We start from the raw sequence: 26482 nt of genomic DNA on the forward strand, positions 1-26482 counted from the left end.
GAGAAAAAAATATATATATAAATAATAATTACGCAACACAGAAATGTACAGGAATGTAACAGCCACAAAACATAAAAATCGGACACAAAACATTGTTCTGAGCCATAATAGTTCATAATTCTTTTATTATATGCAAAGCTTACAGAAACAGCTGAATAGACCTGATGGAGCACACACTAACATGTACATTATTCAATCATAAGATGGCTCCAAACAGTCAAAAACACAAAGCTGACAGAAACTGGTTAAATAAAGCATATACTAACTTATGTATTATTCATTTACAAGATGGCCCCAAGCAGTCAAATAAAGCAGTGTGACTGCAGATACCGAACATATAAATGTGGATGTAAATATACAGATGTGTACTAAAACCTATTCACTGACGGTCAAGGTGACTCAAAGCCTGCGTGAACTGTGCCGGCTGTTAACTGGGAATAACATACCATAGAATGTTGCGACTGACTAATTGGAATTAAATATCACAGACAGCCATGTAATAATTTATATATGCATGATGCCTAGTCAAAGAACCAATCTACGTGAAGCAAGCCATTGAATATCCAGCTTATTCTGTGGATCTGTGGGTCATTTCCTGGCCATTGTTGCCACTGGCTTGCTTGGTTTAGGATATGTAGAGCTGCACATTGATGGATTTGCTCTTCAGTGTTTGGACTTTCAGCAGTAAAAATTAGGCTGCTTTTACATCTGTAGTTCGCTTCATTTGGTCTGGACCAAAGGCAATAAATAATACATTGTTGCATTTTCTGCCATCTTTGGGTCGTTTTCACACTACACTGCTGGCTTTGGTCTGAACCAGTTGAAAAGAACCAAAATACACTCATCTGGCTGAATCCACATCTCTGATTATCCAGATGTTGTTGAACATAGTTCCTAAAGTTCCTCAACTGCTTATCAATTGGTCAGAATTCACGTGTGGGAAAATGCCAATGAACTCCCACAAGTAAACAAACCGGCAGACACAAAATGTCACTTTTGACTATTGAGGGACGACTGCGCTGACTGATTGTATCCCTGCTTTAGACAAATTATACATTTCGAGTATGAAGCGTAGCTGGAAAACAATGTTTAAATGCATCGCACGTCACTTAAGGAGGAGGCGTGAATTAATTTAGCTAAACTGCGACATGGTCATCTTGCGGAAATATTATCAATGATCCATCAGGTAATAGCCATTGTCATAAGACGCGTCTTAAACTGCGCACTGTACACTATGCACTCATGCACTATGTACTTACACACTCAACAGCATAGTATATGTTTGTAGTGTCGTCCCAAATGGAGCACTAATGTTTTTTTACTAAGCGGAAATTCAAACCGTTTCTCTGATGACGTTTGACGGTTGCCAAATTAGTAAATGACCAAACTAACAAATAATACATGCCATGAGTATAACCATATTCACCATCGGGAGGCGCTATAATCACTCAAGTAAGAAAATTTAGCTTTCACCATTCAAAATAAATAAAGTTATCCAACATGTGTGTCCGATAGCTCCGCCCCTTCTGCTACGTGAGCAAACCTGCGGTCGTTGAGTGCGTGATGTAGCCATCATTACACACTTCATTTTGAATGAGTGCATCATCCGGGTAATTAAAGTGTACTTATTATTTATAGAGTTTTCAGTGTGAACACACTACTTATACTGTTTATACTACAAAATGCCATAGACTAGTGCATAAGTATGCGATTTGAGACGCAGCTATAGTGTTTCCTTCTCTCTCTCACTCTGTTGGTAAAGCGCTGTCAACAAATATTTTTCCTCCATATCCCATAATGCACAACGCATCGACCTACGGCAGCTGGATTAGTCCAAAAGGCGCATTACTTTTTGCGGTTGGGTCTGTTTTAGTTCGGATCATATTCTCACCACAAACTAACCACTCCAAGGTTAATTTGAAACCGTACCAAGACCACCTCTTCAAGCAGGTCTCAGTACGCTTTTTTGGTCCGCTTTTGGTGGGCGCTCGAGTACTGTTGCTGCATTCACACCTGCCCAAACAAACCGCACCAAGAGGGAAAACGAACTCTAGTGCGATTCAACAGAACTAAAGGCAGGTGTGAAAGCACCCTTGCACACTAAACTGAACTTCAACTCTGAAAACTGGACTGACAGTTTCAATTTACTAGAACTTTTATGTTAAGCAGCTTTGATACAATGCACATAGTAAAAGCGAAATAATAATATAGAAATAAAGATGAATTAAATTAGTAATTTGCCAAGGTATAGAGAATTGTAGGCTACATCTTTGCAAATATTTTTGAAGATAGTGCTAAGGTGGTGGATCCCCGTCAGCTCCTGCTTCCTGATTTATGTTGTGGTTACACTGAGGAAGGAAGGCTCCAGCAAATGTCACTGAGTTACTGTGGTTACTACTAATGATTGGGAGTAGCACATCTATTTTAAACTTTATGGGTTGTTGCTATAAAGGATACAGCTGGAAGTTAATGAGAATTATTTATTAACCCTTTCCTTTAATTGTATTTTATTAACATCTACCTCAACAGTATTGTAAAGAATTATTTCTATTATTTATTAAATTACCCCAATAAATTTTATTCTATTAAAGTCTACCCCTACCCCAACTCTAAACCCAACCCTCACAGTAATGTAAAGAATTATTTGTATTATTTATTAAATTACACCAATAAATTTTATTCTATTAAAGTCTACCCCTACCCCAACTCTAAACCCAACCCTCACAGTAATGTAAAGGATTATTTGTATTATTTATTATATTACCTAATAGATTTAATTTTATTAAAATCTACCCCTACCCCAACCCTAAACCCAAGCCTCACAGTATGGTAAAAATATGTATTATTGTTCTATTGTCACAAAAATGATGCTATACAGAAGTGAGGATCTTGAGCTGACTTTACCAACTATATGGGCATTAACCAATTTTACTGCACACCTTCCAGCCAATCAGATTCAGGAATTTCAACAGACCATGGGATAACAGAAAAAATTATAGTAGCAATAATGTTAGTCAGTGGCCCATTATTAATTATTCCACACTTGCAATATTTTCTCTCTATCAGCACTCTTGGCAGTCAGAGGCATAAGGACTCTTTGGGAATAACGAGATGGTCTTCAGCCTCTCGTCTGGCTCCAGAAGGGGCTCCGCGATCACACTCTTCTGCAGAGGACTTCCAGCTCCAAGCTGCTCTGGAGGAAAGCAGCATGAAGAGAGCAGAACTCGTCCAGAGGCTCCGAGAGGCCAGAGGTCACCTGGATGCTCAGACAGACCTTTTGAAAAGCAAAGGGTTTCAGCTTCAACAAAGCAAGAGCCTCTCAAACCTTTTGGACATAAAGCACAAGGTATGGATACATCTGCGTGATCTGAATTTTTAAAGATGGTTTTATTTGGCATTGGTCTGATTGACTGAGGCATCTGATGGGATGAAAAGAGGATCTGGGGAAAGTAATGAAAAGTTACACTTTAAAAAATCCTGGATGGTTTTAATCAGAATTGTTTTCTTTTTTTAAGAAGAAAAATGTAGTGTTTGTCTATATTTGGCCCACAACTGATATATTTAATATAAAATGAGTGACAGTTACAAGATATTAACTGACCATTGTTTATGTAAATTATATGCACAATGGCAAGTTATTATCTTAATTATCTTAATATTTTTTGAGAGTTCTCAGTTTTATGTCTCTACCACAGAAAATATAAAAATATATCTGCAACATATATTAAAATTCAGACTATTTTTGTCATAATTGCAAGAAAAAAGGTCTGAATTTTGACATGTTGCAGTTTTATATTTTTTAGTGGTTGTGAGATTTCTGCTTTGGTGAGATTATAATTTCCATTTGTTGGATTTAAACTATAGCAAAATTAACAATCAAATAAAAAATGCTCAGAAATCAGTTCTGCCTTTTCCAAATGGACTCCTATAAATAGGCTAACATTTTTTGTGTTCAGTTAGAAAACTAATCCGAACGTATGCTAAGTACACTTAGTTACAACACTAAAAACTAGTTATCTAGGTAAGTCCTGTGTGTAGGTTTAGTCATTTTACATTTATGGCAATGAATAGTTTCTTTTCATTACCTTTAAAGTGAATTATCTGAACAAACACTCACTGGCAACTTTATTAGCAACACCTGTCCGACTGCTCGTTAACGCAAATTTCTAATCAGCCATCACATGGCAGCAACTCAATGCATTCAGACATGTAGACATGGGCTGTTTCTCAATTCCAAGAACGCAGAGACCAGACTTGTGTTCGTGTGGAGACCGGTCTTGCCAGGTGTCCTCGGAAGAACGAACTCAGGAGACCGCGAGGGCAGAGAACGCGTCCTTTGAGAATTGAGATGCTGCGTTCTTCCTGATGGTCACATGACCTTCACGTGTTTTAAATGTTAAATAATTTAAACAGTACAACGATTAATTGTTTTCCCCTTTTAAAAATATATACTTTGCATAAAAACATTATAAATATATGTTGCACAATATAAAAAAAACAGATTTTAATACAAATTTCAGCAAACAAACACCCTTAAAGTGTTTATTCCTTTGTTAAGATGTCCATGGTAATGTTTACTTTCACCGTTTCATTTAGGGAAACTCCTGAGGTAAATAATTCATATTTATGAACTTTACTAATACATCTAGATAAAATGCAATGCTTCCCACCTCAAGTCGCAATGACTTCTGGGACTTCCAGAGCGAGTTCGGTGCTCAAGTCTGCATCGGTGGGTCCTCGATATCAAGAACACATCCAGGAAGTTTCACACGTCCTCCGTGCTTGCGGTCTTGAGTATTGGAACTGAACTTCACGAGAACACGAGGACGCAAGACCGCTGAAGAACGCATATTGAGAAACAGTCATGGTCAAGACGATCTGCTGCAGTTCAAACTGAGCATCAGAATTGGGGAAAAAAAGCGATTTAAGTGATTTTGACATGGCATGGTTGTTGGTGCTAGACGGGCTGGTCTGAGTATTTCAGAAACTGCTGATATACTGGCATTTTTACGCACAACCATCTCTAGGGTTTACAGAGAATGACCTGAAAAAGAGAAAATATCCAGTGAGCGGCAGTTCTGTGGGTGCAAATGCCTTGTTGATGAGGTCAGAGGAGAATGGCCAGACTGGTTTCAGCTGATAGAAACACAACAGTAACTCAAATAAGCACTCGTTACAACCAAGGTATGCAGAAGAGCATCTTCTGCACAACACATTGAACATTGAGGCAGATGGGCTACAGCAGTGGAAGACTACACTGGGTGCCACTCCAGTCAGCTAAGAACAGGAAACTGAGGCTACAAATTAAGATAGACAATACAATAGAAGATTGGAAAAATGTTGCCTGGTCTGATGAGTCTCGATTTCTGCTGTAACATTTGTATAGGGTCAGAATTTGCTTAACAACATGAAAGCATGGATCCATTCTGCCTTGTATCAAGAGTTAAGTCTGCTGGTGGTGGTGGTGTAATGGTATGGGGGATATTTTCTTGGCACACTTTGGGCCCATTAATACCAACTGAGCATCATGTCAACGCCACAGCCTACCTGAGTATTGTTGCTGACCATGTCTATCCTTTTTATGACAATAGTGTACCCGTCTTCTGATGGCTACTTCCAGCAGGATAATGTGATTTGTCATAAAGCGTGAATCATCTGAGACTGCTTTTTTAAACATGACAATGAGTTCACTGAACTCAAATGACCTCCACAGTCACCAGATCTCAATCCAAAAGAGCACCTTTTGGATATTGTAGAAAGGGAGATTTGCATCAGGGATGTGCAGCCGACAAATCTGCAGCAACTGTGTGATTCGATTATGTCAATATGGAGCAAAATCTCTGAGGAATATTTCCTCAATATTTCACAAACTACAAAATCTTACTAGAAAAAATAACTTCTATTATACTCAAAAGTTCACCTGCAATATAAATCAAAACTGTGTATTGCGACTTCCTTATGCCTCCTATAAGTCGCTCGAGAGGCAGTGAGGGTCCTTTGAATTTGTGACGCGCTGGTGGCTTTAGACAGACACACTGAGCCCAAGATGTTATAAGGAAAACTTTATGTAAACTTAAAGCATGACAAACAATACAGCAATTTGTGAGTTGAATACCTGTTTTGTATGGAGCTGATTATTGCTTTGTAGTGATGGTTATTGCGTGTGTCGTTGCGTTGCGATGCCGTTTGCGATGCCGTTTTGCATGGCTGTTTTGCGGTCAACAAAAAATACGGCTACCCCACTCTCCTTCTCTCCTCCTAACACCAGTGTGATTGTGCACGCGCTTTATTTGTTCTAGCAGGTGCCAGTTATGCCCACGTGACCAAAACATAAAACGTCTCTGTGAAAACCAAAACTAATCAGTATACAAATAAACATTATAATTTAATGAAAAGTAATATGTCTCCTATACTGTGAACTACTTGCGCACTTAAAATTTACTACTGTTAAACTTATAGTACACTTAAAAATATACATTTATATACTAAAAAGAGGGTTAATTTAGTGCCAAGCGATATTTAATTAGTACACTTACAAGTATACTACTGGTAAATAAATGTTAGCTTATTCTTTGTACATGAAGCACACCTTGAAAATGTCATTTAACATTACTTAAATATATTTCATAAAATAAGCTTGAAATGTACTTATTTTTTGTAAGATAGTGTAGGAAATATAGTCAGAGTTGTGAGATTAAAGTTTGCATATTAGCTTTCATATTTCAGAGTCTGCTTTTTTTCAATGAACCATCATGCCTGTTGAATTTCCTTCACAGCAGCTTTCTGAAGCAGTAAAAATTCTTGAGCAAGACAAAGGAGCTGTGGAGATGAGTCGCTTTGAGGAGAGTCGCCGTCGTAGAGAATTACATGATAAGTGAGTTATACTGTAGACTAAACTAACATTACAGGTTTTTTTATTGGTTTGGATTGATTTTCATAAGTAAGGTGTGCTCAAGTCTCTAAACTGATAAACTACACTGTTCATTCTTTCCAAAATGATGTCCTGATTTCATTGCACTTAGTTTCACATATTTTCATTCAGTAATCATTGTTTCAGAACACTTAATCATTGCGATATATTGAGTACATTTGGTTTACAGTTTTAAAAAAAAATTCTTCAAAATGGTATTATTTGGGTGGCACAGTAGTTCCGTGGTTAGCACTGCTGCCTCACAGCAAGAAGGTAGCTAGTTTGAGTCCTAGGACAGATGACATTTCTGACCAAAAGAAACACAGACCAAAGACATGCACTATTGGTGAATTGAATGAACAAAATTGGCCATGGTGTATAAGTGCGTGTATGAATGTTAGACTGTATGGGTGTTTCCCAGTACTGGGTTGCAGCTGGAAAGGCATCTGCTGCATAAAAACTAACATATGCTAAAATAGTTGGTAGTTCATTCCGCCATCGCGACCTCTGAAAAAGAGACTTAAGCCTGATTTATACTTCTGCGTCAGGTGACCGGCGTAACCTACGGCGCAGGCAACGCGCGTGGCTGTGCATTTATACTTCTGCGCGCTGTCTCTGTTGGTCTGCATTAACACTTCCGAAACGCTAGTGGGCAGTGAGGTGTTAATGTTGCTCTGTGTCGAGTTTCTTCGCTGTTGTTTTGCTTTTCCTAAACACTTCCGGGATGTACAAGTGGCTCAAACTCGCTCATTTTGAGGCAGAAACCGGCGGACGTGCAACAACTTGCAACACAAAACAAAACTTTACATCCGGAGCTCCTTCACGGGACTCCACACTTGTAAACAATCGCTCGCGCCATTCGCGCGGCTCTCGGTCTCGCCCAGACTCGTCGGCGCTAGCAAGCCGACCAATCACAGAGCTTACGCTACGCGTTGTTGCGACGTGTAGTTACAATTTTTGAGAGGTGCACGTCAGTGACGGCGACGGCCACGGCGAAGGGCTATGCGTCAGCGCCGTAGCCTACGCCGGTGTTTGACGCAGAAGTATAAATCAGCCTTTACTTGTTAACATAATGTCATTCATTCATTCATTCATTCATTCATTCATTTTCCTTCGGCTTAAGGCTAGTGTGGAGTCCCGTGAAGGAGCTCCGGATGGAAAGTTTTGTTTTGTGTTTACCTCATGGTTAAAGTTGTTGCACGTCCGCCAGTTCCTGCCTCAAAATGAGCGAGTTTGATTCACTTGTACATCCAGGAAGTGTTCAGAATAGCAAAACAGAAGCGAAGAAACTCGACACAGAGGAACATTAACAACTCACTGCCCACTAGCGTTTCGGAAGTGTTAATGCAGACCGACAGAGACAGCGTGCAGAAGTATAAATGCAAAGCTGCACGCGTTGCCTGCGCCGTGAGTTGCGCCGGTCACCTGACGCAGAAGTATAAACCAGGCTTAAGATGTACATTTTCAAATCTCTTAGTACAATAATTTAAACAGTTCACACTTATCACACCGCTAGTCACTTTTTCATATCTGATCTCATCGTTTAATTGTAGTTGCACATTTTTCAAAAGTTTTTATAACTTTAGTGCCGACTTTCTTAGTTTATCAACTTAAACTCTGTGGACCCGGTACCGGGTCCGTGACGTCATCGAATTTCGCTTTCAGATTTAAAGGGCTAGCGTTGCACCAGACCCCCGTAAGTGGTGTCGTTTGAAAGTGTAGAATCTATATTTTATGCACATATGCATCACTTTGGTTTTTATTCTACTGTGTAGAAGGTTTTTACCCTTTAAATACACAGTATTTTGGATACCCGAGCTAGGTATTTTACATTGGTTCATTTTCATATTTTTTCATATGACACATGTGCAAGTTATAGCTCAAATGAAAGCTCTTGCCGGTGCTCATACAGTTCTAGCATTCTTTTTACTGAATTATATTCATATGCCAAACAGTTGTTGAATGAATTGTGGTGTTTCCATGGCGCAGAAATGTAAACAATACATTCATGATCAATAAGCAGCCCCAGATAGCACAGACAGCTGTCATCTCTTACCTTATGCTGTGTGCTTCAGGGCCATTTCTCCTCTGTTTTTGAGGTGATGTGCATAAGTAATCCTTTTATATGTCTGATGTGGTTCAAACACAGTGAATTATGTTTGATCAAACAAAAGAATAGTGAAATATGTAAACAAGGATCGGTCTCTGTGGCTTGTACAGCACCTCTCATCAGTTGGAATGCAATACCTTTTGCATAGATTATGGTAGAGACATTTTTCTTTTTTCCATGATTACAGACATGTGCAGGAACTACCAAAATTAATTACAGCACGCTAGACCACACAGAACCTAAAAGGTACACTTTCAAATTTGAGTTTATAAAAAAAATATACAAAAAGCCCCTTTTTTTAGGTGTTTATTATAACACAGACGACATATACAGTTATTTTAAACACTTTAAATAGTGTTTTATGAAAATTCAAAGGGTTTTCTTTAATATGATACCAAATTTTTGCATTTACACCTCTGCATGTGGATTTGGGAAGCTTTTAAATTTGGGTAGGCAAAATCCAGGAGGAAATCCCCAAATAGCTGCAGAGTTTAAGTGGTTATTGCAGGATTTTAAAATATTTTTATACATTTATTGTGTTGCTTTTGCTGTGAAATTTACATAAATTTACACAACCTGATTACTTTTTAAATTCAAGACTTTAAGTTGGTAATTTATATAAAGGGAACAAAGGAGGAACAAAGAGAGAAGTGCTTACCGCTTAACCCTATAAAGTCTGTTACATCATTTTGATGCATTAATGAATGACTATGAAAAAACAAAACAGTTATTGTTGTATAACAAAAAAATCATGTTAAAAATCTGCTTCAATTCAACAATGACTATAATTTTCCTCCATTGCTCTGATGATCGTTTTTAGTTTCTCAGATACCCAAAGACCATTTATGAGGTATCCACACACTATTTGATTTTATTTTTAGTGTTTGGAAGATGTTTGTCAAAAGAAATTACTATAAAACGGTCTGCTTTTTTGGTGGTGATTTGCATTGGTTTACATTGTGCGCTCATGGGTGAGTCCAAAAACACGGTGGAACGCAACTCTCCGTGATGCAGATTCTCATTCTCTATACACAGAAATGAAGTAAGTCATATAGTGTATATCTTATAACATTTCAGGTTTAAGTCAAATTGTTTTAAAAGAAATGTGTTTTTGTCTTAATTTAACGTTAACCTTTAATGTTGATTTGCCTAATGTTAACTTAGAGTTCTGCAGCTCGAGTTGGACATTTTGAAGATGAGGTCCAACCTGGAAACTCTGTCCACATCAGTGGATCCACTTAGCAGAACTCTGCCTGATACTAAAGACCAAATCCGCAGAGAGGTAGAGCTTGCTGGGAAGGATAAAAACTTACAATTTTAGTACTTTTTGTGTGCTAGATTTTTTTATAATGTTTGCTATGTCCATCAGAGACAGAAGCAGGCTGAGAAGGAGATAAAGAAACTGAGAGAAGCTCTTAGAAAGGCTGAGGAGAAAACAGATGAGCTGGAATATGAGAAAGAACATGCACTGAAGCAGCTTCACTCCTCTGATGAGGTTCATTTTTAATTGTTGTCAAAGTATATTAAAAGGATAGTTCAACCAAGAGTAAAACTTCTAATATGTTTAATGATGTCATCTGAAGTCATTGTTAATAAAAATAATAAAAAACAGTTTTTTTAGAATAATAAAAAAAACGTTCTGTGTTTTGTTTGTACAAAGGAAGTTAAAATGAGGCTATTGTTGTTAACCAAAGCTAACCAAAGCTAAAAGTGTGGAAACATCTAATAGTTTCATAGATAATTTCTAATTTTTATTTCATAAAAAAAATTTGAAATTGAAACAGAATACATTAAAGCACTGCAATAACTGTTAAAATTGTATAAAATATTTATGGTACAGGTATTCTAATTTAAATAAGTAAAAAAAAAAAAAAAAACATTATGGCTAAAATATTGTTCAGAAATTTACTTAAAAAATAATTTTGTCAGAATTTTTACTAATTTTAACAACAAACATTTTTGTTCAGTCAAATGAAGCTGAGGTTAAATTTTTTTCAAATTAAAATAAGTAAAATATATAAAAAGAATTGCTAACTTAAGAAATAGAGCTAAAATTAAAACGAAAAGGCATTTAAATTATGTAATATATATATATATATATATTATATAAATAAAACCTTTTTAAAAAAACAAACATTCTTTTGCTCAGATTTCTTTCTGTGTTCCACAGATGTCATAATTTTAAAAATATAATTTGATCAAATAACATAGTTTCTTTTTTGACAAAAACAAACATTTAATTTAATTAAAATTGAGCTCAAAGTAAAAAAAAAAACTAAAACAAAATGACAAACTAATTGAAATTACACAAATATTTGAACTTGTACATGCATTGAACATTAAAAATTTTATTGATTTTTTCCAATTGGCAATTCAACTAAATCACAAAATAAAATTGTCTTCATTTTCATATTCAAAACTAAATACTGTGTTTTCATTCTTCCTGACATTTTCCATTAAAATTTGCATTTGTGATTAGCTTTACAGTAAAGAACAAAACTCTATTAAGTTTAAAATGTGTGCGATAATTCACACAGCTTAAAGAAGAGGCTGTAAACAAAGCAGGAGAGATGGAGCAAAGGCTGAGCAGCTCCATCCAAAATCAAGCAGAGCTAGAAGAGCAGCTCAGTGAGTCTCGCAGCCGGCTGGGACAAATGGAGCTGGTATGAACACAAAACTCTCAAAGTTTTCATTATGACATTCAACACCTCCAAATCAACCATTATCTACCACATCCTCAGGAAAAAGACCTGTTTTCTGCTAAGATGCGGAGACTAGAAGACAATCTGAATGACGTGAAGGTCAAACTGTCTGGAGCTTTAATGGACAAAGACCGTCTTCTCCAGGTCTGCTGGATACATTTAATTTCTTTACACTATTAAAAATAAAAGTGCCAGGGAGACCAAAACAGGTTGTTCATCATCATGATGAAGTTGTTCATAGAAGAACCTGGCTCCCATGAAAAATGAAGAACATTTTTAATAATTTAAAAGATCCCTTTTTCACTAAAAATTATTTTTTTGGATGATAATATTCCAAGATCTTCATGGAAACACCAGTAGTGAGGCTTTTATAGCTAGCATGAAGCATATCTTTTCAAAATTTCACAAATAAACTGGAGAAAATGGATTTGCATTAAGCTGATAGAGCCACTCACTGTAGTATTGATAACCATAATGGAGTCACATGGGCTTAAAGGGCCATGACACCCCCCACTTTCGGTTAAAGTCTACTTCAGAATTTTTTCAAAAGATGCATGATTAATGGGCGTGGAGCTCCGTGAGCATAGGGTAGGAGTGGGCGTGGCCAGCAGGGGAGAAGGGGAGCGAACAACTGTTGTTGACAGTTAGCTCACAAAATGAGACAAACCGTGAGGAGAGGCATGAGTTTATAGTTCACAAAGTTAAAATGCAAAGAAATAAACAGTAATTTAATGCCCTGCTACATTTTGTTATTCGTAATTTTATATACACATAATCACAATTTATATCATTATAAAGATAAGTGTGTTCATGTAAACACTATAAATGAGGATTCTCCCTCGATCCCCGGGTCTAAATTATAGATCTGAATGCAGACTCAGTGCAGCAGGTCTCCTGACCTGCCTATTTTAACCAATAGCCCTGCTGGTAATATAGAGGAATTTAGGCAAACACAGCAGCACGGCGATGTGTCTGAATGTGAACGAACTCCTGATAAAAGTCAACGTCCGCCGTTCTTTAATTCTCGTACTGCTCTCCCAACAAAAATGCTTGCAGCACACACACAGCTTTGCTGTATGATCGGCCCTGACAAGATTGCGGGGAACAAACATGCAACAAACCCCGTGGATCATGGAAACAAACACATACGAGCCTTCATGAACGGCTACTGCGTGCCGTGGGTCTGTGTCTCACAGCTTGCTTGAAACTGGCAGGTCTGCCTTGCCTTCGGAAAGCACGTGCTCTCATGAATAATCAAGCAGCAGGCTCTTCTCATAGGATGAGAAAACTCCGCTATGAATAATAATGAGAAACCGACGCGTCATCATTGCACTTGCAGTACTGCGATACGTTGCCGATTTTGATCCCGCCCCAAAAATCATTTTGTCTTAACTGATGCTCAACACACACACACATCTGTTTATATAAAAAAAGTTCTGCAGGGTGTCCTGAACCTTTAATATTTTCTACATCTGAGTTTATTCAGGACATTTGTCTCCATCTCTCTCTTTTCATATTAATTTCTATTCGCACAAGTCTAAAATCACCTCAATCAAGAATTTTTATTGCAAATTACTGGATTTTTATTTAAAAATTGTCATTTTCATCACTCGTTTCTGATACAATACTTTAAAATTCACATTAACACAGGGTGATGGGAATCCAGCAATTATTTTAAAGAGAATCTTTTGGAAATTATGGTAAATCTAGTTTTTCATCACACTGTTAAAAATATTTAAGACATTTATTCATTTTCAGAATACTAATACATTTTTTTAGCTATATACGCGCAAAAAAATTATATATTATTGCTTGTGATCACAAAGTCACAGCAACATGTGTTTTTTTACTTTAAGTTGATCAAGTTTTAGGGTTGCATGGTGGCGCAGTGGGTAGCACGTTCGCCTTACAGCAAGAAGGTGGCTGGTTCAAGCCTCGGCTGGGTCAGTTGGCATTTCTATATGGGCGTTTTTCAGTGATTGGTTGCAGCTGGTAAGGCATCCACTGTGTATAATATATACCAGATAAGTTGGTGGTTCATTCCGCTGTGCAACCCCAGATTAATAAAGGGACTGAGCCAAAAAAGAAAATGAATGAATGAATAATCAAGTTTTAACTTTATTTTTTGAATAATACATATATTAACTTGACATTTCAAGTCATTTTAATTATGCAAGCTGAAATTACTTACACCAGGGGTGTCAAACTCAATCCCTGGAGGGCCGCAGCCCTGCACAGTTTAGTTTCAACCCTGCTTCAACACACTAAAGCTGCGGTCACATTAAAGTCTAAGCGTGCGAAATTCTGTCGTGCGGCGCTACTAAAAAGGGCGGGCTTAAACAAGCTTATTAGACATTTTTAAAAGCGAGCGAATTTCTGTAGAGAGGTCATGTGTTGATCCTCGATTGAGGGTGATGCGATTCCGCAAGTCAGGGTTCACCAAGCTTGAACTTTGCACCGCAGCGATCTGTGAAACTTAACGCATGACCCTGCGTTTCCGGTCGGACGCATTCACGTGCATATGAAATGAAGTCTATGGGAGAAAGCCCATTGTGACTGCAGCATTAAGCTCCAACCCTAATTAAACACACCTGATGGACTCAATAAGTTTGATCATGTGTTTTAATTAGGGTTGGAACTAAACTGTGCAGAGCTGCGGCCCTTTAGGAATTGAGTGACATCTCTTACCTACACATTTAATTTTATTAAACTTGGATTCAAAAAATTTAAGCTGAACAAATGACTTCTGCCCTTTCCTTGACATTCTGTTCATCTGAAGCTATGATGCTTCAAATATTTGTCAAAAGATTTTCTTTAAATCACATGGGTTAATCCAAGCAATGTGTCAAATTCTGCACAGTTTAGTTCCAACCCTAATTAAACACACCTGATCAAACTAATTGAGTCCCTCAGGCTTGTTTGAAACCTACAGGCAAGTGTGTCGGAGCAGGGTTGAAACTAAACTGTCCAGGGCTGCAGCCCTCCAGGAACTGAATTTGACACGCCTAGTTTAAATGTTAACAGATATATTTGAACCTTAGGTAGACATTCTACTAATACTCAAATGGACCATCAAAATGAAGTGTCACCGAACCATTTTATAAAAATAAAAAAAATAGGAAAAAGTGTGTTCATGTTTATTTTATAGATTTATTTTTTTATCTTTTTATATATGTGTCTTATTTTTCCTGTCATTTCTGGGTTAAAACCCATGAATTAAAAACCACTAAAAAAGATAAGTGTTTGATGTATTATTAATGATGATGCTTTATTGTCTGTAAAGGAGAAAGCAGAGCTGTGTCAGAAGGTCCAGAGTTTGGGTCTGCAGTTGCAGAGAGAGCAGAGGAGCAAACAGGGCTTCAGTGAACAGATATCTGATCTTCATTCTGAGCTTTCACAAGCTAAGAGCCAAAGCAGCAAACAGAAGATGGACACAATGCAGATGAAAGAGGAGCTGCTTTCAGTTAAAGAGGTCAGAGGTCACCCTTTATACCTATTTATACCCTTTACCAGATATACCAGATATATACTACTAGCCAAACGTTTGGAAAGTCTCCAATTATTTGATTAAAAACTGGAAACAATGAAAACTGTTTTACTGTACTGTGACTTTTATTTAGTTAAATGTAGTTTCAATTGTAGTGCATTTTTGTGGTTTGAAGCTGAATTTTCAGCATGATTAGTTTTCAGTGCCACAAAATCTTTCAAACATTCTTTCTTGTATCATGATCTGCTCAAGACTTTTAAATTTTTATTATTATTATTATTATTATTATTATTATTATGTTAAAAAAAGATTTCAAATAAAAGCGAAATAAAAAATAAAACCTTTTTTTTATCAAAGAATTCTAAAAAAAAAATTTTTTTTTGTATCACAGTTTCCATTAAACTATGAAGCAAGCTTTGAATTACAGGAATAAATAAATTTTGAAACTACATTTAATAAGAAAACAGGTATTTAAAATGGCATAATATTTTACAATTTATCAGTTTTCACTGTTTTTTTGAGCAAACTGGTAGATATACAGTGCTGTGCAAAAGTTCCAAGTGCTATACCAGTAAAGACTTTTGCACAATATATAATCAATCATTCTCTTTAAACAAAAAAAAAAAAAAAAGAAAAGAAACTAAAATATAGGAAATATGTATGTAAAAAAACAAAATTTCCTCTTCAAGCAATAGTCTGTGTATACTGTGGCTTAACTGTTTATTCGAATTGTCCGGACATTTTCTGAAATAATGTGTAATGATATCAGGCTTATTTTAGCAAAATTTCCAGAGTTCTTATTTAGATTTAGAGTGTCATATCTTTATTTTCTGTCCAGGTGATCTCATACAGCTTCTATAATATTCAGGTCAGGACTCTGTGAAGGCCATCTCATGATTTATCAGCTGTTTTCTTTCTCCAAATAGGATTTCACTGCAATTAACGTATCTTTATCATGCCGAAAATAAAAACTATTACCATTGAATTCCTTTTCAGAAGGAATAGCGCAATAGATTAAAACTGTTACAACATTAATGAATGAATTTAATCCATTTTGAAATAAGGCTGTAACATAAAAAAATGTGGGAACAGTAAAATGCTAAGAATACTTTCCGAATGCACTGTACAGCCTCTTTGAACATTGAACATCAAATGTTGTCTTTCACATATCTTTAACAAATAATTAAAACTAACATAAACTAGCTCCAATCCTAACAAACCATACATCAACTGTAAGATCATTTATTCACACTGTATAAATCTTAAAAAAACAAAATGGTACACTTATGACTGGTTTTGTGGTAAAGGGTAACATGTCTATTATACCATCAGTAAAACAATAGATTTAATGTTGTTGCCGTAAAACTTTCGCAAGTTGTGTGTGTGTGTGTGTATATGTGTGTATATATATATATATATATATATATATATATATATATATATATATATATATGTGTGTGTGTGTGTGTGTGTGTGTGTGTATATATATATATATATATATATATATATATATATATATATATATATATATATATATATATATATATATATATATATATACAGTGGGGATCGAAAGTTTGGGCACCCCAGATAAAAATTTGTATTAATGTGCGTAAAGAAGCTAAGGAAAGATGGAAAAATCTCCAAAAAGCATCAAATTATAGATTAGACATTCCTATAATATGTCAAAAAAGTTAGATTTTATTTCCATCATTTACACTTTCAAAATAACAGAAAAAAAATGGTGTCTGCAAAAGTTTGGGTACCCTGCAGAGTTTATATGCTGCACTGCGCCCTTTGGAAAGCTGAGACCTGACAGTGTTATGGATTGTTCTCAATTATCATCTGGAAAGACCAGGTGATGTCAATCTCAAAGGTTTTAAATGCCCAAACTCATCAAACTCATCTGACCTTGGGCCAACAATCAGCATCATGGGTTCTTCTAAGCAGTTGTCTTGAAAACTGAAACTGAAAATAGTTGATGCTCACAAAGAAGGGAGAAGGCTATAAGAAGATAGCAAAGCGTATTCAGATGCCAATATCACCTGTACGGAATGTAATTAAGAAATGGCAGTCATCAGGAACAGTTGAAGTTAAAGCAAGATCTGGAAGACCAAGAAAAATATCAGACAGAACAGCTCGCAGGATTCTGAGAAAAGCAAGTCAAAACCCACGTTTGACGGCACGATCCCTCCAGAAAGATCTGGCATACACTAGAACTGTGGTACACTATTCCACTATAAAGAGATACTTGTACAAATATGGTCTTCATAAAAGAGTCATCAGAAGAAAACCTCTTCTACGTCCTCATCACAAAAAACAGCGTTTGAACTTTGCAAATGAACATATAGACAAGCTTGATACATTTTGAAAACAAGTTCTGTGGACCGATGAGGTTAAAATAGAACTTTTTGGCCGAAATGAGCAAAGGTACGTTTGGAGAAAAAAGGGCACAGAATTTATGAAAAGAACTTTTGTCCAACTGTTAAGCATGGAGGTGGTTCAGTCATGCTTTGGGCTTGTATTGCAGCCAGTGGCACAGGGAACATTTCACGAGTAGAAGGAAAAATGGATTCAATAAAGTTTCAGCAAATTTTGGATGGTAACTTGATGCCATCTGTGAAAAAGCTAAAGAGAGGATGGCTCCTACAAATGGATAATGATCCTAAACACACCTCAAAATCCACAATGGATTACATCAAGAGGTGTAAACTGATGGTTTTGCCATGGCCTTCACAATCTCCTGACCTCAACATTATTGAAAATCTATGGATAGACCTTAAAAGAGCAGTGCATCGCAGACAGCCCAGAAATCTCAAAGAACTAGAAGACTTTTGTGAGAAAGAATGGGCAAAGATACCTTAAACAAGAATTGAAAGACTCTTGGCTGGCTACAAAAAGTGTTTACAAGCTGTTATATTTGCCAAAGGGGGCAGTACAAGATATTAATTTTGCAGGGTGCCCAAACTTTTGCAGACGCCATTTTTTTGTTTTCTGTTATTTTGAAAGTGTAAATGATGGAAATAAAATCTAACTTTTTTGACATATTAATAGAATGTATAATCTGTAATTTGATGCCTTCTGGAGATTTTTCCATCTTTCCTTGGCTTCTTTATGCACATTAATACAAAATTTTACCTGGGGTGCCCAAACTTTCGATCCCCACTATATATAGTACGTTTTAGAACAAAGCTTTTGAAAACCTTTAAAAAAATCTTGCACTGTGCAAGTATGTTCTAAAAACAATAATGTGTTCAGCTTCCAAAAAAGATCAGATGTGCTCCAACATTAGGCACATTCAAATCAAGACTGAAAACACATCTGTCTAACTGTGCCTCGAAGCTGTGCCTTCAGTGCACTGATTGAGCTCTGTGCTCCTCTGTCTTTCTTTTCTTTATTCATTCTTTAATAACCTGTTTTTAACACATTTCAATCGTAATCCTATTTACTATTTGTTTTTATTTTCTTATACTTGTCTCTTTTATTCCTGTTTATGTAAAGCACTTTGAATCGCCACTGTGTATGAAATGTGCTATATAAATAAACTTGCCTTGCCTCTAAAGTACATGTATTTTTAAATATTTTGGGTCTTCAGTTGAAAGCAAAGCTTTCATCTGACCTAACCAAGGCCACAGAGAGACTACAGGTGACCCTTAACCAGTTACACGAGCTGGAGGCGGAGAAACTAATCCAAACCAATCAGATTACAGCGCTGGAGACTGAACGCTTGCAGCTGATTGGAGAGAAGGAGGAGCTAAGGAAAACATTTGATGATGGTCTTCATGGAAAAATTAAGCAGCTGGGAGAGAGATGCTGCCAACTCAAGTATGAATAAACAAATATTACATAATATATAGATTGTTTAATTCTATTTCTAATCTGGGTTATTCCCGTCTCAAATAAAGGAAACAGCGGGACAATCTGGAGCAAGAAAATCAGCGTCTGCAATTCAAATGTAAAGAACTGGAACAAAAAATAGAAAGCCTGGAGGCGGGGCAGCAACACAAAAAAGAGGAAGAGCATCATATGAGGGCGGAGTTTGAGCGGGAGAAGGAGGAGTTAAAGAAAGTGGCAGCTCACTGGAACGAGAGATGGCTGGATGTGGCGATGACGTTATGCTCAACTCAGGAAGAACTAGATGTGCTCAAAAGTCAACAGCAAGAGAAAGACGGAGTATGTTTTTGATTTAATCATTTGGGAAGTGTGTGGTCTTACTGTGTTTTACAAAGGACCACTAGCAAGGTCTGGAATTTTATTAAAAGTAAAGATTTCCCACTCTTTCCTAATGTTGGGATCAGACGGAAGGCAATACAAAAGATTGTATTCCATTACTTAGAGTCATCCTTATCGTTTGGCTTGTTGCCTTTATTTTTGTTTACCTGTTGAATACATGAAATGGTAGGCGGAGCTAAACTGTGATGTAGAAGTTGGTATTGATCATCTGTGGAACCGTATTTAGCCACAATCTCAGGTAGTTTCAGATCAAGTTTAATTTTTAATATTTTGGAAGCCATTAGCCACTGACATCCAAAGTAAGAAAAATAAAACTGTCTTACAGCAAGAGGCTGATGTATATATGTGTGTGTTTATAAATTTATAATGCATTTAAAGGTGGTTCTTTCATAATGTCAGTTTGTAACAATGTAAATACTGTTAATGCTCAAACTTTCTTCATAGGTGTCTTGTGAAGACCTGAATGGAGAGCTGGAGGAGGAGCTACTTAGGTTGAGAGACATGCTGAAGGTCAGAGATGTTGAGCTGCAGTCTGTTCTCAATCAGGTGAGGCCAGCAAACCTGACCTGAGATCTGTGAAATCCTGAAGAAGGACGGACATCAGATTTTTTCCCCCATGTTTTTCAGGAGTCACAACAGAGTGATAAAGTCCAGAAGCTGGAGAAGCTGCTCTCAAAGAAGGAAAAGGAATTGATGGAAAAGTATGTACAGCTTACTGATAATCAATCATTGTTATAATAAAATAAGCTATAAATATATAGGATATTAAAGAATAAACTATCTATCTATCTATCTATCTATCTATCTATCTATCTATCTATCTATCTATCTATCTATCTATCTATCTATCTATCTGTATTCATAATATCTTAATAAATATCAGTCAAAGATAATATAAGTGTTTACCCTACTCTTAAAACAAAACTTAACTCTGGTTCATCACATATGAGTTTAGTTTCTCTGGCCACATCCAGGCCTGATTACTGCCACACCTGTTCGCAATCAAGAAATCGCTTCACTTAAAAAGGAATTGTCTGACAAAATGAAATAGACCAAAAAATCCTCAAAAGCTAGACATCAGGCTGAGATATAAAGAAGTTCCAAAACAAACGAGAAAGAAAATAACTGAGGTCTACCAGTCTGAAAAAGGTTATAAACTCATTTCTAAAGCTTTGGAACTGCAGCAAACCCAACACAATCTCACAGCAATTTGTAACGTTTTGATTTAGTGGCTAATTTGTACAGTCCAATTCGTACAATTTAGTATGTTTTGCTTATCCCCCAATGATGGTTGGGTTTAGGGGTGGGGTTGGGTTCCATGTCTCCTTTTTAAAATTGTACCTTTTTGTATGACTAAACACATACAAATTCATATGAATTCGCTATTAAACTGACAAAACATACATTTCTTGCGTTTCCTCATGAGATCAGGCTGGCAAACCACAGTGAGTCATTATCTACAAATAGCAAAAACATGGAATAGTGAAGAACCACTCCTTCTCCAGGAAATTTGATATGTAGGCTGAAGTAAGAGATGGAGTGCTATCCTGCTGAAGAATTTGCCCTCATCTGTGGTTTGTAATGTTATGGGCCAACAGTTGTCTTGATACCTAAGGCTGTTGATATTGCCATCCACTCCCCCATACTGAATATACCCTAAAATCATGATTTTTTTCTTCACCAAACTTGACTGATTTCCGTGAGAATCGTGGATTTAATAGGTTTTCTGTAGTATTTGTGATGATTGGAATACAGTTCAACAGATGATGATTCATTGGAAAAAATCTACCTGCAGACACTTTTCCAAATGATCATCTAGAAGTCAAGATATTATTTGTTATCTCTTACAACTTTAATCAACGACAAAACTTTTGTCAGGTAGTGACAGTAAAACAGATAATTGTTCACTGTTTTTTGCATTGCTACCACAGAGATCAAGATCTGAAGAACCTGGAGACACAGAGGATAACAGAGAAAACAGAGGCTCAGATCAAGATATCAGCCCTGGAGCAAGAGGTACAACAATGTCCATGACGTTAAAAGTTTCTCATGGCAGATCAGACTCTTATGATGTGGGTTCAGTGTTCAGCTCTGACTCTTTACCTCGGGCAGATTTTAGGACATAAAAGACATTCAGGACAGGAAGTGGTCAAGGAATCTAGTCCTGAGTCACTGTCGGCCCTGTTGGAAGGTATGCTCTCATGCTATGACTAAGTAAAGCCTGTTTTTGTTTTCCTTACAGTTACATGAACACAAAAGATTCTACTTAATCCTCCTGTCATGTTCCCATCACACCCCTTACTTTAGTGTTGCCGGTCAAAATTGACCGCTCAGTTTTTACTGCTTTTAAATTAGCACGAAAAACATTTTTCACCACCAAATTTTTAATCAACATCATTTAACTGTGAACAATGTCTTAAAGTGGTGTTTAACATGAATTTATAGAATTAGACATAAAATAACTGCAGTGAAAATACAAATAGGCACTGAAAATGCATTACAAAATGAACAATAGATGACAGAAATCAAAATACTTTGCTTTGTTACCAATAAACAGCTTGCTAAAATAACTATCACAGCGTCTGACCAAAGAGATTGAAATTTAAACCCATTTGAATGATTTTTCAACCAGCAAAGCACCAACAAACGGTATACATTCCTGTGTATTGAGTGCTCAAACTTTCATTTAGTCCTTCAATTGCACTATATTAGTGTACTAATGTAGGGAATAGTGAATAAGTGTGTAGACGGTGATTAAGGACACAGCACTAGCGCTAGTTATACTCTGGCCATTTTTGAGTGAGATGCTAATGGTCTAATCCAATGAAAACATTTATGCTAAGCTAAGCTAAAAGTGCTGCTAGACCTAGAGATTGGTATAAATTTGAACAGTCTGAGGAGTGAATATGGGCTGGATACTCATTTATTTCCTATGGTGGTCACTTTTGACCGGAAACACCACAGGTGTAACAAAGTTGATTAAAACACTCAAAATTCAATGAAAGAGGTGATCATCACTTCTATATGTTTAAGTGCATAATGTGGAGGATATATTAGAGTCTCATGGCAATCAGATGTAAAACACAATATTTATCAGTGTTTTCAGTTGGAAATCGGTCAGATTTGAACCGAACACAACAGGAAGGTTAAACAAGCTCAGTTGTTGAGTTCAGATATTTATCAGAATTCAAAATACAACATAAGTCATTAGTATGTGGATGAAGACTTGCATATGCAAGCTGGGAAACGCAGTCTTAGACATGCAATCTCAGACTCAGTGCACTCCATCGAGCGAGTGACATCACTGTGAGGGGTAGGGTTAGGGTTGGGGTTAGGTGTATGCATTAAAAGCATTACTTGCAGCTGCACCTGGTCTGCATCCAGACCTCCTTGGACAAATAGGCATTTGCACTATGTACTTTATAGCTGTATTTAAATTCTGCCCATGGAGGCAGATTTTCAACACAGAGAAACTTCAAGCAAAGTCACATCCAAATTATGCTTTACTTCCTGTCTCATAGCTACCCTCTTCTGCTCGAATTTCAAAGGAAGCGTATTCTGTCCTTCTGTGCTTTTGTCCATTTCTGTCAGTTTAACTAAAACATAACCATGATATCTTGAAGTGTTGCTTGGGTTTCGTTTTGTGTACATATACATCTATGATCAATATTTATCATTTTTGTTGACATTTAGAAGACAGATGTTAGAATTGCAGCAAGCACATATTCCCTTAATCATAACCAAAGCTTTTATTATTTAGTTGTACATGATTAAATCTTTGTTGTCTCAGAGGTCTCCCTGAAATCAGTTTTGCAAGGTGACTTCATGCGAAAATACTGTCTCCATATCGCCTGATGGGGTAACAAGTCAGCTGCCTCAGCTTTTGATTGCAGCCCATATTACCTCAAACCAGAAAAGGTTAGGACAGTATGGAAAACGCAAATAAAAAAGTGATTTCTAAATTTACTTTGACTTGTATTTCATTGCAGACAATAGAACAAACATTATTTAATTCACTCCTCTTGATTTTTATTGTTTTTATTGTAAAATAAACATTCCAATTTTGGTTCTTGCAACAAATTTCAAATAAATTTGGAACAGTAAAGCATTTACCATTTTATAATGTTGCCATTAGTGATGGGAAGTTCGGATCATTTTACTGACTCTGATCTTTGAGTCTTGTTTATCAAGATGAACAAATCTTTTTTCGAGTCATTTCGTTCATTTGGTTCATTTTGCCAAAATATTATTAAAATGTTACGAATTGCTTCCAAACACATCTACAACTAGTCCAAAAGGTTGATTGCACGACAAATAAGTCATAAATAGAATATAAGAAGGAGAAAATAATAATTCAATGTTGACCTGCTGTTTTGTCTATGAAGGTATTGTTCTCTCTTTGCTCAACTCACCTCTTCATGTCTTCAAATGTCAGGGGTTCATTCACGTTACAATGACAGTCACATATAATCTTAATCAATGCACAGTCTAAGCCGATAGGAGCCATGACCGTTCGTTCATCACATGACAGAATGACTCAAATCCGAGGACTCGAGAGATGAATGGTTCAATTCTTTTTCCGGCTCTAAACGCCTATGATTGGCTCGTGTTGAACGAGTGACTCAGACCCGATAGAGGACTCGAGAGGTGAGCGGATCAATGCTTTTTCCGGCTCTAAACGCGTATGATTGGCTTCTGCCAATGTGATGAATACTTGTAATTAACGATACTACCTGCACAAATTTGCGCACCCGCAAATGAACGAATCACTCCCTGAGAGGACTCGTAGTTCCCGAGTCATATTGAAGATTCGTTCAAAATGATTGAATTGTTCATGAACGACCCATCACTAGTTGCCATTCCTTTTCATAACACCTAAAATATGTTTAGAGACTGAAGGCACCAATTGATGAAGTCTTTCAGGTGTAATTTTGTCTCATTCTTCCTGCGAACAATCATTAAGGTCGGCATAGTAAGGGGTCTTCATGTCACATTTTGAATTTCAAAATGCACCACACATTCTCTATTGGAGACAGGTTGGGACTGCAGACAGGCCAGGCCAGGACTTTGCAATGTGTGAGGAATGTGGTTTTGCATTGCCTTGATGAAATATGCATGGGTGTCCCTGGAAGAGAAGCCAGCATATTGTGCTCCAAAATCCCTATGTACTTTTCAGCATTAATGGTGCCATCACAGACGTGCAAGTTACCTTTGCCGAGGGCACTGACACAACCCCATTCCATGACAGAACCTGGCTTTTAGACTTGTTGCTGGAAACAGTCTGGACGATCCTTTTCTTTTAGAGCACAAGGTGTCCATTTCTCTCCAAAAATTCCTGAAATGCTGATTCATCTGACCACAGTACACTTTTCCACTGTGTGTTGGTCCATGCCAGACACCTCTGAGCCTACAGAGGTCAACGGTGCTTCTGAACACTGTTAACATAGAGCTTAATTTAGACACAATGCAGTTTTGACTGGCATTTGAGGATTTTACAACATATTGTGGTACTTGGGCGAAGCAGTGGCGCAGTAGGTAGTGCTGTCGCCTCACATCAAGAAATGTCACTAGTTCGAGCCTCGGCTCAGTTGGCGTTTCTGTGTGGAGTTTGCATGTTCTCTCTGCGTTCCCCTGAGTTTCCTCCAGGTGTTCCGGTTTCCCCCACAGTACAAAGAGGTAGGCTAAATTGTCCGTAGTGTATTAGTGTATGTGTGTGTGTGGATGTTTCCCAGAGAAGGGTTGCGGCTGGAAGGGCATCCGCTGCAAAAAAACTTGCTGGATAAGTTGGTGGTTAATTCAGCAGTGGCAGCCCTGGATTAATAAAGGGACTAAGCCGACAAGAAAATGAATGAATGATTGTGGTACTTAACAAAGGTTTGCCAAAGCAGTCCTGGGCTCATGCAGTGACATCGCTTATAGATATGATGATTTTTGTTATATTTTGTTTTGTTTGCTGGTTCGAGCCTCTGCGGAGTCAGTTGGCATTTCTGTGTGGAGTTTGCATGTTCTCCCCATGTACGCGTGGGTTTCCTTCGGGTGCAGGTGAATTGGGTATGCTAAAATTGACCGTAGTGTATGAGTGTGTGTGAATGAGCGTGTATGGATGTTTCCCAGTGATGGGTTGCGGCTGGAAGGACGTCCGCTGAGCTGGATAAGTTGGCGGTTCATTCCACTGTGGCGACCCTTGATTAATAAAGGGACTAAGCCAAAAAGAAAATGAATGAATGAAGACTAAATGCAATGGATGCAATCATAACATAGCCATGTAATAAAAACATAAGGTAATAATCCCAAACTACTTTGATGACAGACATTGACTACAGGATTTTTAATGACCAAAACAGCATTTCTGATGTTGTGTCATGTGGTTCTAGGCATTCTTGGAGAATCAGATTATGTGGTTCTAATTCCTTTAAGTTCTTATAACTTCCAGGTATGATATCACTTTTGACATGGGTCAAAGTCCTCAGACAATACTCTGAAGAAGGAGCAAATTAAGTCCGGGCCCCTCAATAGTTCTAGGAATTCTGAAAAATGTTTCTCCAAAGGTGAAATCTCCTATGGAACCTTATAATTCCAATGATATAAACAGCTCTGATTAGAATGCCACATATTTTGAAATGATAAAATGCAGCATAAAACTATGCACACTTCAGAGTTGTGCCAAAATTATAAAGTCATTCATGTACATTTTAGGAAAATTATAAAATTGGTATAGTACTGAGTATACTACATGGTATCGAGACATAGTCAGATAAAAAGATTGAAAGTTGGAATGAAATCAAACTCTACTTTTAAAAGTATCGTAGTGTTTATAAACGATATATCCAGCTTGATCTTACTAAGAAACGCAAGTATTTTATTATCAGTTTATGTCAGTTAAGTAGCTAATTTGTTCAGTCGTATGAAAATGTAAGATTTTAAAAAGGAGGCGTGCCACCTAACACCACCCCTAACCCCAACCATCATTAGGTGACGAGAAAATCATACAAAATTGTACTAAATGACGTACTAAATTAGATTGTACGAATTCATACTTA

The 26482-nt window shown here is 37.0% G+C and overlaps 1 protein-coding gene across 8 annotated transcripts in view; it reads left to right on the forward strand.

The window, feature by feature from the left end:
- Window positions 1–26482, forward strand: part of LOC110438396 (uncharacterized) — a 38635-nt gene that overhangs the window by 4750 nt on the left and 7403 nt on the right. For 4 of the 8 annotated variants that reach the window (XR_015526579.1, XR_015526580.1, XM_087312436.1 and 1 more), the window contains exons 4-16: window positions 3067–3346; window positions 6777–6874; window positions 10185–10302; window positions 10390–10515; window positions 11558–11683; window positions 11762–11866; window positions 15006–15194; window positions 18805–19034; window positions 19115–19382; window positions 19887–19988; window positions 20070–20143; window positions 21374–21458; window positions 21555–21633. Coding sequence is in view for 5 of the 8 variants with exons in the window: in XM_087312436.1 (XP_087168562.1) it covers window positions 3067–3346; window positions 6777–6874; window positions 10185–10302; window positions 10390–10515; window positions 11558–11683; window positions 11762–11866; window positions 15006–15194; window positions 18805–19034; window positions 19115–19382; window positions 19887–19988; window positions 20070–20143; window positions 21374–21458; window positions 21555–21633 (1880 nt within the window). In the remaining 3 variants the exon portion in view is untranslated. Of the gene's footprint in view, window positions 1–2999; window positions 3347–6776; window positions 6875–9282; window positions 9774–9870; window positions 10303–10389; window positions 10516–11557; window positions 11684–11761; window positions 11867–15005; window positions 15195–18804; window positions 19035–19114; window positions 19383–19886; window positions 19989–20069; window positions 20144–21373; window positions 21459–21554; window positions 21634–26482 lie in introns of those variants that run through there. The other 4 variants (XR_015526581.1, XM_087312437.1, XM_087312435.1 and 1 more) reach the window with 3 other exon arrangements.

Source organism: Danio rerio, chromosome 25 (assembly GCF_052040795.2).
Source record: "Danio rerio strain M-AB ecotype USA chromosome 25, GRCz13ab, whole genome shotgun sequence".
Taxonomy (NCBI): Eukaryota; Metazoa; Chordata; class Actinopteri; order Cypriniformes; family Danionidae; genus Danio; species Danio rerio.